The sequence below is a fragment of the Barbus barbus genome (genome assembly GCF_936440315.1).
Source record: "Barbus barbus genome assembly, chromosome: 18".
Classification (NCBI taxonomy): Eukaryota; Metazoa; Chordata; class Actinopteri; order Cypriniformes; family Cyprinidae; genus Barbus; species Barbus barbus.
The window spans coordinates 3465322-3479025 of record NC_136746.1 but is presented as its reverse complement, the minus strand read 5'-3'; the positions used below and the strand labels follow the sequence as shown (position 1 = coordinate 3479025).

General features: G+C 40.6%; 1 protein-coding gene across 2 annotated transcripts in view; it reads left to right on the top strand.

Moving 5' to 3' along the window:
• Positions 1 to 9586, top strand: part of mlip (muscular LMNA-interacting protein) — a 35608-nt gene extending 26022 nt beyond the window's left edge. Inside the window, exon 12 of one of the 2 annotated variants that reach the window (XM_079439520.1) lies at positions 8857 to 9586. In XM_079439520.1, the coding sequence (XP_079295646.1) occupies positions 8857 to 9054 (198 nt within the window). In that variant the 3' untranslated portion in view covers positions 9055 to 9586. The remainder of the gene's footprint in view (positions 1 to 8856) is intronic. The other variant, XM_079439521.1, reaches the window with a different exon arrangement.
• Positions 9587 to 13704: the final 4118 nt, after the last annotated feature.

Sequence of the window (13704 nt, the reverse complement as noted above, 5' to 3'; positions counted from 1 at the left end):
CCCTCTCACGGGAAGTCCCTGAGTTTTGCTTTTGGGGGCAAAGCTTAACAATATCGGGTTCTTCCCATTGGCCTTGCACTCTCACCCCGCACTTTTACATCAACGATTGGTTGATTCTAACTCGATCAGAGCAGGTGGCGATTCGGCATCGAGATGTCGTTCTCGCGCACATGAAGGGGTTGAGACTGAACGCCAAGAAAGTGTGCTTTCTCCAGTATAGCGAACCACTTATCAAGGCGTGGTGTGGGATTCAACCACGATTCAGGCACGTATGTCTCCTGCTCGGATCGAGTCGATCCTCACCTCAGTCAAGAGAGTGAAAGAGGGCCAGTCACTCATTGTCAAGCAGTTTCAGAAACTGCTGGGGCTCATGGCAGCTGCATCCAACGTGATACCTTTTGGCCTGCTGTACATGAGACCCCTACAGTGGTGGCTCAAGACCAAGGGGTTCTCCCCGAGGGGAAACCCGCTTCGCATGATCAAGGTCACGCGGCGGTGCCTACGTGCCTTAGACATGTGGAGCCAAGCTTGGGTCTTGTCTCAGGGCCCAGTGCTGGGAGCTCCTTGTCGCCGCGTAATGTTAGCGACAGACACATCCCTCACCGGTTGGGGAGCGGTCATGAGTGGCCACCCTGCCCGCGGTCTGTGGAGCGGTCGCCATCTAACGTGGCATATCAATTGTTTGGAAATGTTGGCCGTGTTTCGTGCACTCAAGCACTTTCTCCCAGACATAAGAGATCACCATGTGTTGGTGCGCACCGACAGCACAGCGGTGGTCTCTTACATCAGCCACCAGGGAGGTCTGAGTTCGCGCCACTTATACAGCTGGCACACCAGATCCTCGTGTGGTCCCAGGGCTAACTTCGCTCGCTGAGAGCCGTACTATATCCCTGGGTATTTCAGAGAGCAGACATCCTGTCGAGGCAGGGGCTGAGGCCCGGGGAATGGATACTTCACCCTGTGGTGGTGAAGAAGATATGGAAAGTTTTTTGGCTTTGCGACTCAAGAGTCAAAGCTATGCCCTGCTCCTCTGGACTGGACACTATGGTACAGACCTGGCCGAGGCTTCGTCTGTACATTTTTCCCCGATCGCTCTGCTCCCGGGAGTTCTGGCGAAAGTGTGCCAGGACGAGGTTAGCCTACTTTTGGTAGCACCGTTCTGGACGGGCCGAGTATGGTTCTCGGACCTGATTTCTCTCCTCGACGGCTCTCCGTGGGAGATTCCCGTCAGGAGAGATCTCCTCTCACAGGCGGGGGGCTCTATCCTTCACCCCTGCCCAGAGTTGTGGAAACTGTATGCCCTGAAGTGAAAATTTTTCACATCTTGGTGCGAAGACCGCCACCTTGACCCAGTTAACTGCCCGATTGGTACAGTGCTGGAGGTCCTGCAGGGCCGTTTCTCCACAGGGGTAACTCACTCCACCCTGAAGGTTTACGTGGCGGCTTTATCGGCCTACCACGCCCTTCTCGGTGGTCTTACAGTGGGTCGACATCCCCTGGTTACATGTTTCCTCCACGGTGCGCTGAGGCTGAGGCCTCCTGTACGACGTGTCCCTACGAGGACCTGGCTGTGGTTTTAGAAGCTCTCTGTAACCTCCATTCGAGCCTATTGAAGAGATTTTTGATCACATTCTCACTTTGAGACTTCCTTCCTTTTGGCGATATCTTCTCTTAAGAGAGTGGGGATTTGCAGGCCCTTCGTGGCCCCTTCTTATCTCGTCTTTGCCCCTTGTCTGGCCAAAGTGTTTCTATATCCTCGAGCGAGTTATTTCCTAGGTCCCCTCTTCTATACCACAGCCTGTCGTGCTCCAGGCCTTCAGTCCTCCTTCCTTTGGGGAGCCCGACCAGAAGCTTAATTGTATGTGCCAAGTGGTGTCTGCCTTCTCCTAAGCAGACCCTTAGTCGGTGGATTGTGGATGCCTTTCTTAGGGCCCCTCCGGGCTCTTCTGTTCTTTCGCCCTCGCTGTGCTCCTAGTGATACACACAGGGCAGGTACTTGGAAGTCTGGTGGCGTGGGCATCCCGTTCCCCTAGCGTTTTCGACGCAGCTCGAGTTCCTGGAAGGGAATGTCTCGGGTTACGTATGTAACCCTGGTTCCCTGAAGGGAACGAGACGCTGCGTCTCTAGGCCATACTTCCTGCATCCCTGCGAGCGGTTGCTTCATTCCTAGAAGCAAACGCCGGCTCCACCGCACGTTCTTTTATGCTTCCCGGTCGGTGACGTCACCCGCCTATGACGTCTCGCCCATCCATTGGACAGATTACACTCTGGTTCAGAGCGCGGTCACGCTGAAGGCGTTCCCCTAGAGTTTTCGACGCAGCGTCTCGTTCTCTTCAGGGAACCAGGGTTACATACCTAACCCGAGATGTTTTCCCAGGAGGTCTCCCATCCAGGTTCTGACCAGGCTCAACCCTGCTTAGCTTCAGTGGACTACCAGTCTTGGGCTGCAGGGTGATATGGCTGTGGCTGTGTGGAATGTTATCCCACAATGCAATGCAACACAATGCAACACAAAATCTTAATGCAAATACACATTTAAGTTTAAACCAAAAATGGAAGGTTCAGTCAGAAGCGCTGTGTACACTTTGACATTTGATGATCTCTGTAAACACTATCCAATGGTGCACTATTCCTTCATTTTCTATCATTGTTTACCCTTTATTTGCCATCAGCATGGAATCATGTGATGAGACAGCAATGATGATAAAACAACAATCAGAGCGCTCTAGTAATGACCGTGTGTATGTCACTCCTCCCGAACGCCAGCTTTTAAAACCCATCTGTGTTTGAGAATGCTGGTGTTTTGACACCTTAAACACTGTGTTTATCTCTTAACAGGCTTTTTATACAATTCCAGGCAGTAAAAGTCATCAAGATTTGTCACTGAATTATTGTCTTTGAAGGAGACTACAGAAAAACATGAGATGCATCTATTTCACTCTCTGACGTGCAAACGTCTCCAGGCTCTCCTTGACCATGACATTTAAAAACAACTTTAGGCGTATTTGACATTTCATGGCTCATTTCATTTCCTCTGAAAAGGCGTAGGTATGCCTTTTGTTGCATTTGCTCAATCATGATTCTTTTTTGGAATCCAAAAGGCCCTATAGTGAATATTTCAGTACCTAGTTGCACTACAGGGGAATTTCTATTGTTGCCCACATATTTCACATGTAGTTTTGGCTGTGGAGTTAAGGTGGGAAAAACAAAACAGCTGTGCTTCTGTCAGCTAGGATGATTTATAATTATTATTATTTTTTCAATCATTGTAAAAGGTCTATTTTTGTTACTGTATCCCCTTACCCTTAATAACTTTTACCTAATTTTTTAAATTTACTGACACCTAGACACTCCACCTAAACTCTTTGGGCCAGATTTACTAACAGCTTGCATCAGCGCAAACTGTCTTTTGGCGCTAAAATAGTAATGTCAGGATTTACTAAAGACATGCAGTGAAGAATTCTATTTGCCCCTGACCTTATTGAAGATGCAGGACAACCACCTAGTATTGCATTACAATAGTCTAGAGGTCATGAATGCATGAACTAACTTTTCTGCATCAGAAACAGGTAGCATGTTTCGAAGCTTGGCAATGTTTCTAAGATGGAAGAATGCTGTTTTTGTAACATGGGAAATATGATTTTTATGATAAGTTGCTGTCTAATATAACACCCAGATTTTTTACTTTAGAGGACGTAACAGTACATCCGTCTAGTTGCAAATTGTAATCCAAGAGATTTTGTGTACTGTTTTTTGGTCCAATAAGTAATATCTCTGTCTTATCTGAATTTAATGGGAGGAAATTATTGGTCATCCAATCTTTTATATTTTTTACACAATCTAGTAGCTTAGATAGTTTAGAGGTTTCATCCGGTCTTGTTGAGATATATAGTTGAGTATCATCAGCATAACAATGAAAACTAATCCCGTATTTTCTAATAATATTTCCAAGGGGTAACATGTATATTGAAAATAGCAGAGGACCTAGGACAGATCCTTGTGGTACTCCATACTTTACTGGTGATAATTGAGATGACTCCCCATTTAAATGAACAAAGTGGTAGCGATCGGACAGGTAGCATCTAAACCATCTTAAAGCCTGCCCTTGAATACCAGTATAGTTTTGTAATCGATCTATGATTATGTCATGGTCTATAGTGTCGAATGCAGCACTAAGATCAAATAATACTAGCAATGAGATGCAGCCTTGGTCTGAAGCAAGAAGCAAGTCATTTGTAATTTTAACAAGTGCAGTTTCTGTACTATGGTGAGGCCTGAAACCTGACTGAAATTCTTCATAGAGATCATTTTTATTGCAAGAAGGAGCACAATTGAGCAGACACAACTTTTTCTAAAATTTTAGACATAAACGGAAGATTTGAAATGGGTCTGTAATTTGCCAGTCCATTCATCTAGTTGTGGTTTCTTATTAAGAGGCTTAATAACCGCCAGCTTGAATGGTTTTGGGACGTGACCTAAAGATAACGATGAGTTAATAATATTGAGAAGCGGTTCTTCTGCTACAGGTAACAACTCTTTCAGTAGTTTAGTGGGTACAGGATCTAATAAACATGTTGTTGGTTTAGATGCACTGATAAGCAGTGTTAGGGAAGCTACTCTGAAACTGTAGTTTGACAAGCTACAAGCTACTCGTAAGTTAAAGTAGTTAAACTACAGTCAAGCTACCCTTTTGGAAAAGTAGCTAGCTACATTGAAACTACTTTTAATTTTTTTGAACAACGTATATTATAAATAACTGAATAAGTGTCTGAGGAATGTTTTAAGTAAAATATTTAGTGTTTAAAACAATGCAATACAATTATGATTTCTGTTTAATTATGGTTTTATTACACACAACACTCAAATATCTCAGACTGTTACAAAAAGTGTAACCTTTACTTGTTTCTTTGAGAGACATGAACTTGGACAAATAAGGCCATGGGTAATTAACGTTAGTTGTTTCTCCATCCTCCAAATCTGCCGCCACGTCTTGCTCCATCATGGATAATATGGGTGTGTCAACCCACTTCTGTACGTCAGTGAACCGTTGGCCGCAAGATGCGTGATTAAACAACAGGTGGCGGTAATGGCAAAAAATGAGTTTGTAATCTAACAAGAAGAATATCCTTGCATCGCGCTGATTCGCGCAGGCTCGACAAAATGCAATGTAGCTTTTGCTCGCGCTACACCGCTACTTGCTGCAAAAAGTAGTTAGCTACTGGAAAAGCTACATTGTTTAAAAAGCAACTGAGCTACTGCCAAGCTACTGAAAAATGTAGTTAAGTTAGTAGCGTCGCTACTTGTAGTTAACTACTCCCCAACACTGCTGATAAGTTTATTTAGCTCTTCCTGTCCTATAGTTGTAAAGAACTGCAGTTTTTCTTTGGGTGCGATGAATGAAGCTGAAATACTAGACGCAGTAGAATATACATTTGTTATTGTATTTCTGATGATATCTATTTTATCAGTAAAGAAATTCATAAAGTCATTCCTATTAAACTGTGAGGGAATATTTAGATCGGGTGGCATCTGTTTATTTGTTAATCTAGCCACTGTGCTAAATAAGAACCTTGGATTGTTTTGGTTATTATCTATGAGTTTGCGGACATGCTCTGCCCTGGCAGCTTTTAGAGCCTGTCTATAGTTGGACATACTGTTTTTCCACACAATTCTAAAAACGTCCAAGTTAGTTTTTCTCCATTTGCGCTCAAGATTACGAGTTTCTTTCTTGAGAGAATGGGTATAACTGTTGTACCATGGCGCAGTACGTTTTTCTCTAAGCTTTTTCAATTTGAGGGGGGCAACAGCTTCTAATGTATTAGAGAAGATAGTGCCCATGTTGTTAGTCATTTCGTCTAGTTCATGTGTATTTATGGGTACACAGAGCAGTTGAGATAAATCAGGCAGGTTATTTGTGAATCTGTCTTTGGTGGCTGGAACAATAGTTCTGCCCGGACGATAACGCGGAGCCATATAATTAATATCAGTAATACGCAGCATGCACGATACAAGGAAATGATCAGTAACATCATCACTTTGAGGTACGATATCTATATCGCTAAGATCAATTCCATGCGATATAATTAAATCTAGCATATGATTAAAATGATGAGTGGGCGAGTGACATTTTGCTTGACTCCAAAAGAGTTTATTAGGTCAGTAAACGCAAGTCCTAACGCATCATATGTATTATCAACGTGAATGTTAAAATCTTCAATCTAGAAAATCTTCTAAAAATCTAAAAATCTTCTAAAAATATTCTAGCACTTTATCAACATTAACTAATAGATCTGAGAGGAAATCTGCTAATTCTTTTAGGAAATCTGTATATGGCCCTGGCGGTCTATACACAGTAGCCAGAGCAAGAGATAAGAGAGATTTCTTTTGCATATCTAACAGTCTAACATTAAGCAGAAGTATTTCGAATGAGTTAAACCTCCTGTATCCTGTCTTCTGAGTAACATTGAGAATATCACTATATATTGTTGCCACATCACCGCCACGACCAGTCTGACGGGGCTCGTGTTTATAACAGTAGCTTGGTGGAGTAGACTCATTTAGACCAAAATGTTCATTTGGTTTCAGCCAGGTTTCAGTCAGGCAGAGTACATCAAAATTATTATCTGTGATCATCTCATTTACAATAACTGCTTTGGGTGCGAGTGATCTAATGTTTAGGAGCCCAAGCTTTAAAAATGGTTTTTGTTCATTTATTTAGCGTTTTTCTGGTTTAATCACGATCAGATTTTTTCTACATCCTGCATTAAATGTATATTTTGACCTCGCTATTCGGGGAACAGACACAGTCTGTATAGATTGGACAACGCAAGTACTTATATCAAGTACTTTTATCAACTTCTATCTCTTAAGTGGGTAGAACAAAAGTCATCATAGTAGTTATCTGAGAATTGGCTTACTAGTCAGATGGAGCGTAGCGTCCTGGAGATGTTGTCCGACAGGAGTTCCGCTCCGACTCTGCTGGGGTGCAGACCATCAGCACGGAAAAGCCTAGGACGCTCCCAGAAAAGATTCCAATTATTAACAAAGAGCAGTTTCTGTTCTTTACACCATGACAATAACCATTCGTTTAAAGCAAAAAGTCTACTGAACCTTTCGTGTCCTCGTCTATTCGTGGGAAGCGGTCCTGACACGATGATCGTCGTCGCGGGCGATGATCAGGCAGTGTGTTGGCAGTGTGTGCACACAACCATCTTACAACGATAAAAAGCCACCCAGTGTGTGTTTTTAATCTCGTTAAATAATTTCCCCTTTGTCAAATCGAGCTGATCTCAGACACCTGTCTATGTGACGTCACACAGACAGGCCCCTCCCACGATTGTTTGATTGACAGTAGCGTTTTACCTTAGACCCGCCCTGGGTGAGCTGTCATCGGTCTGCCATTGTTTCGATGCCGGAGCAGGGACGTAGACAAGAATGTCTCCTAAGCGATTGAAGTATTTTGTTGTTGGATGTAATAATGAACATAGCAGTCGTCATTTACTCCCGACATCTGAGCCACTGAAGATGCAGTGGATTACTTTCATCATGCATCTATCTTTGCACGAATCTTTCGTGATCCAGCTTCACCTCCAGAAGAAATGAGTATACGTTTTTTTAATGAATCTTTGCAAATCGCCTTTCCTAATAATGTGCTTGTTAGCAAGTTTCACTATGAATGCGGCTGAAGTTTACCATCTCTCAGAGAGCGGCTTGGAAGAGAGGGGCAGGGTGAGCAGAGCTCATTTGCATTTAAAACGACATGCAATAAAATAGCTTACTGTAGACAGAGCTGTTTTTGACAGGGTAAAACAGGTGGTGTTTTACACTACCATTGAGAATTTTTAACCAAACTATGTTACAGACTTTTCATTAAGACCCTAAAGAATCATATCAACTTGTGGAAAATGGGCATCCGATGACCTATTTTTCCTATGGCTAAATCTCTCTCTTCCTAAAAAAAAAAAAGAAAGAAAAATAAACAAAATAAAAAATGCTATCTTGGCTATTTTCACATAATGGAAAACTTTCCTCATTAATAGTATGTCCAGATCATTCATAATCACTGCAGAGTGTTTAATAGAGTTGTGATGAATCCTGCGGCCCTTTGCTGCTGTTGATATTATCAGGTCACTAGAGAGCGAGATATCGAGCGGTTAGCTTCTCTATCAGATTGTCTGTAGCTGATTAAGCGTTTGTGGATTGGCTCAGTATGAGTGATGAAGAGTGTTACTCGCCATCCTGGCTGAAGTATCTTTCTTTTTAAAGGTTTTGAGGTAAACTTTTTCTATATTTGCAGGTTTCTGTTTTATCCTCAAATCTTTCAGAAGGAGGATTGTGTATTGTCCCGCTGCTATTTTTGGCCACTTTTATCGAGAGTGCAATGTCCACATCACTAACAAAAACAATATAGTAATACAATGTATGTTTTACATACAGAAATACAGTCTGTTTTATGATATTTATCATAATAGTAGTGTCATGGTAGTCTTTGATGAAAATACTACTTGATGCCATCCCTTTACCATGGTACCACCACAGTAAGAGATTCTGTCATTAGAGCTGATCAACCCTTATATGTGTATTTACATATATAAGTAAAATCAATTAAGATTAATATTTGTGTGCCAACCTCATGAAGTTCTGTTATTATTATTTTGCATTGTGGCATGGTTAATTTGGCAGTGGGTGGTATGAGGCTGTGTATCACAACTCTAAAATGGCCTTCTTTTCTTTTTGCAAAATATATTTTTCCCCTCCTTTTGATTCTGAGAAATGTGAGGATTTGTGAGACCATTATGGTTTAATGGGTAGACACTTGGCTCGCACTTCATTAGTAACCAGCGCGTGTGTTTTCAGTTTGTCAGCAGTGCGCTCTGTGGTGAAACCCAAGCAGATGGTAGAGGAGCTTCAGACTGGCAGCCAGCTTGTGGAGAGGGGCTTCCTTCAGTGCCACAACGAGACTGTAAGACAAGGCTGGCATCTCTGATCACGCAGACCAGGATCTCCACACAAGATGTTCCCACCTCCACAAAGCCCCAGGAGACACACATATGATGCTTACAAGAGAGCTTGATCTGATCGTACATTAAAATGCCTATTAAAGGCATAACACGTCAGGCATCTTAAAAGCTATTTCTTCCTCAAATGAAGATGCACAAAAGTAATTTTATTCTAAATGAATGAATAGTAAAATTATGTATGTTACAAACTCAAGGGCAGGTTTCACCCCAAAATCAAAAGTAAGAAGTAATAGTTCTATACAACAGAATGTTATTAATTTATTTCTTTTTGATTTTGTTGTGAAATATGACTATTTGATAACTGTTTTTATACCATTCACCCAATAAGAGCATAAGAATAGACATGTAATTATTAGGGCACATTTATGTACAATCATCCAGTAGTGATTGCTGTGAAATTGGCCTTACTCTCTGCATCACATTACATAGTCACAGTGCCTTTGATATGGTGTGGCCTTTTCAGTTCATTTAATAATAAATACAGCATACGGCATGTCCGAGACACTTCTCTGTAATAGGGTTAGGAATTCAAAAATGCAAATTCATCATAAAACAGTGTCTATAATAATATTTGTGTCTAGGTTCTGTGGGTTTTGACATCTATCTGACATGGCTTCTTTCTCCAAGCGCTCAACTCTAAAATACCCTTCCATGCAAAACCCTCAAAGATATTTCATATGTGTCCATTATTTTTTCACGATCAATTTTCATTTAGAGTGCAAAATAGGTCTGATATCTGATAATAAGCCATTTACTACTACAGATACGCAGTTCTGTCAAAAGCTGCATTAATGGTACCTGAACAAAATCCATATTGGCCCAGTCAATACTTGTCTGTCCGATTTCGATGCTCTGTTCCAAGGTTTCTTGACAGGGCATTCACAATTTCAAATTATAATATACAGTTGTGCTCATAAGTTTACATACCCCTTGCAGAATATGAAAAATGTTAATAATTGAAACAAAATAAGAGGGATCATGAAAATTGCATGCTATTTTTTTATTTAGTACTGTCCTGAATAAGCTATTTGACATAACAGATGTTTACATATACTCCACAAGACAAAAGAATAACTGAATTTATAAAAATGACCCCACTGAAAAGTTTACATACCCTTGAATTTTAATATTATGTGTCATTTTCTGGATGATTCACGACTCGTTTTATATTTTGTGATGGTTGTTCATGAGTACCTTGTTGGTCCTGAACAGTTCAACTGCCCGCTGTTCTTCAGAAAAATCCTCCAGCTCCTGCACATTCTTTGGTTTTTCAGCATCTTCTGCATATTTGAACCCTTTCAAAAGTGACTGTATGATTTTGAGATACATATTTTCACACTGAGGACAACTGAGGGACTCATACACAACTATTACAAGGTAAAAACATTTAATTATGCTCCAGAAGGCAACACAATGCATTAAGAGCCGGGGGATGAAAAACTTTTGTTTAATGATCATATTTTTTTTATTTAGTACTGGACTACAGAAGCTACATAAATACTTGCATGTTTCCCAGAAGACAAAATAAGTACAATTTACCCTGATCATCTAATTTAAAAAGTTTACACCCCGTCTCTTAATGCATTGTGTGGCATTCTGGAGCATCAGTAAATGTTTTCACCTTTTGTAATAATTATGCACGAGTCCCTCAGTTGTCTTCAGTGTTAAAAGATGGATTTCAAAATCATGTCAATGTTGGAAAGGGTTCAAATATGCAGAAGATGCTGGAAAACCAAAGAATGTGCAGGAGCTGGAGGATGGAAGAACAGCAGGCAGTTGAACTGCTCAGGACCAACAAGGGACTCGATCAGAAAATATAAAAACAGTCGTGGATAATTTAGGACATGACACATAGTATTAAGATTGAAGGGTATGTAAACTTTTCAATTGGGTCATTTTTATAAATTTGGTTATTATTTTGTCTTTTGGAGTGTATGTAAACATCTATTATGTGAAATAGCTTATTCACATAATAGGGGGGAAGTCGTGGCCTAATGGTTAGAGAGTCGGATTCGTAATCCAAAGGTTGCGGGTTTGAGTCTCCGGCCGGCAGGAATTGTAGGTGGGGGAGTGAATGTCCAGCGCTCTCTCCACACTCAATACCACGACTGAGGTGCCCTTGAGCAAGGCACCGAACCCCCAACTGCTCCCCGGGTGCTGCAGCAAAAAAACGGCTGCCCACTGCTCCGGGTGTGTGTTCACGGTGTGTGTGTGTTCACTGCTGTGTGTGTGCACGTTGGATGGGTTAAATGCAGAGCACAAATTCTGAGTATGGGTCACCATACTTGGCTGAATGTCACTTCACTTCACTTCACTTATTCAGGACAGTACTAAATAAAAAATAACAACCAATTTTCATGTTCCTTCTTATTTTGTTTCAATTATTAAAATTTTTCACATTCTGCAAGGGGTATGTAACCTTATGAGCACAACTGTATGTATGTGTGTGCGTATATATATATATATATATATATATATATATATATATATATATATATATATATACTGTATATATATATTCATGTACCTGTATTAACTAATACAGTAGTATATAATATACAGTAGTACAGTATACAGTAGTAATGAGTATTTATTCACAATGAAGAGTGAAGAAAATAAACAAACCCTTGAATTTAATAACTTGAAGATCTTCCTATGGCAGCAATACTCTCCACAAGTGTTTCTGTTAGCAGCTTATATGACATTGAGCAATTTTAGACCGTCCCTACCCAAAGATCTGTTGCAGTTTATCAATATTTCTGGGTTGTCTTAATAGCACAGCTTTCTTTAGTTCATGCCATAGCATCACAGTTGGCTTAAGCTCAGGACTCAAGAAAACATTTTCTTTATTTTTTCAGCCATTCTTTAGTAGGTATTACTGGTATTACTTCTGTGCTTTGGATCATTGTCTTGTTGCATCACCAAACATCTGTAAAGGTTGAAGTCATGAACTGTGAAATGTCTTGATACACTTTATAATTTCTTGCTGAGTGGCTAACAATTGTGTATGTTTGGCAGCCTATGTCCTCCACAGATGGATGCTGCTGTGATTTAAGTTAAAACTGCATACATACTAATTTCAAGCAATCTGTTTATAACAGACAAAGCAATAGTGAGCACATAATAAAAAAACAGTTATTCACTCTTGCGACATTACCGTCGGATCCAATACAGTCGGTACATCATCGTCTTTTAATTTCAATCTTTCTGAAAATCCAGTATCAAATTGTGCCATGTTTGTAAATGAATCCGAGGTAAAATTAATTACGTTACTTTTGAGTTACTTTTTAAGTCTGGGCAGGGCTTGGTTGTTTGTTTTTAATAAAATAAATGAAAACTTTCCTAATTTATGTGAACCACAGTTTGCGGGATGGAGTTGACCATAGAGATCATGGTATCCCACCAGAAAGTTTGCTACCATGACTGGCAGCTTTTTCATTCGATCATGATTCATTCTAACAACAACAAACATAATGAATGTTTCATTTAAAAAAAAGGTCTCCAAGCAAAACATGTACAAAATGTAATGGCACTTAAGCAGCTTGCATGTTATTTGGACCTAATTACTAGAAGTGTTGATTGAGCGGACATGACTCTCCAGTGCTTCTCAGTTCTCATTAGCCTTCACAAACTGTCTGTATCATAACAAAGCATTTCGAGTCAGAAGCAGGTCATCAACTCAAAAAGACTAGATCAACAACATAAGCGTCTCCATAGTGCCATAACAAAAATGTAATTTATATTTCAAATCTCTCATTGCAAGTAATTTTTTTCCTAATGGATAAAGGACAGTCTGTCAGGTGTCGAGACCTTCTTTAATGAGCTTGTATTCACTTCATCTAATTTATTATCCTCTAAATAGAAATTAAGCCCACAGTTTCTTTGTGGAATATCGAAGAGCTGTAAAACAAGAAACAGTCTCTCAACTACACAGGCCAGTCAATAGAGGTGTTAAGACGTTGCTGCAAGCCAGTTGACAGATAAAGAATGAGATGCCAAGCATGATGAACCCGCATGAGCCAAATTTAGAGTTTAAGTCTGAGCTCAGACAGATCTTTACATTTCCATTGTGTAGATGGGAACAGCTGAAGCCCTGCTATTTGAAAACAGCCAAGTTAGTTTAGATGAAACTCTTGCATGCTAATTCACTATGATTCAGATTCATTGCAGTTAACGTGATTATGGAATGTAACAAAAACTGGTGATTTACTATGAATAATTCCACAGTTGTGCAACATCTGCAAATAGGTTGGAGACACCCACATTTAGGAGACTTTTGCATGTAATAGATCACACATTTGTAAGGAGCTGTCAATTTTTAGATTGCAACAGTGAGCTCTCACAAACTTTGATTTGAAGCAACAAACAATTGATGTACAATCAATGATTACTCTGTGTATTATTAGTATGTTTTGTATCAAGTATATTCAAGTACATTCAATATTGTGTGAATTATTTAGTTTATGTCATTGTGCTGATTATGTCATTTACACTGATTCATCAGACTGGGTGTTTCTGTTACTGTAGCAGAGTGAGAGAGGAGCCATGGTGGAGTATTGACAGATGATACCCAGGGGACGAGGGAGGGAGACAGAGGTGGAGAACCAGGTGGAGCCAAGCAGAAGGAGAGCCAGGGCAACACCAGAGGTCCGGAGGGACAAGGCGGAGCTGAACGCTCAGGCGA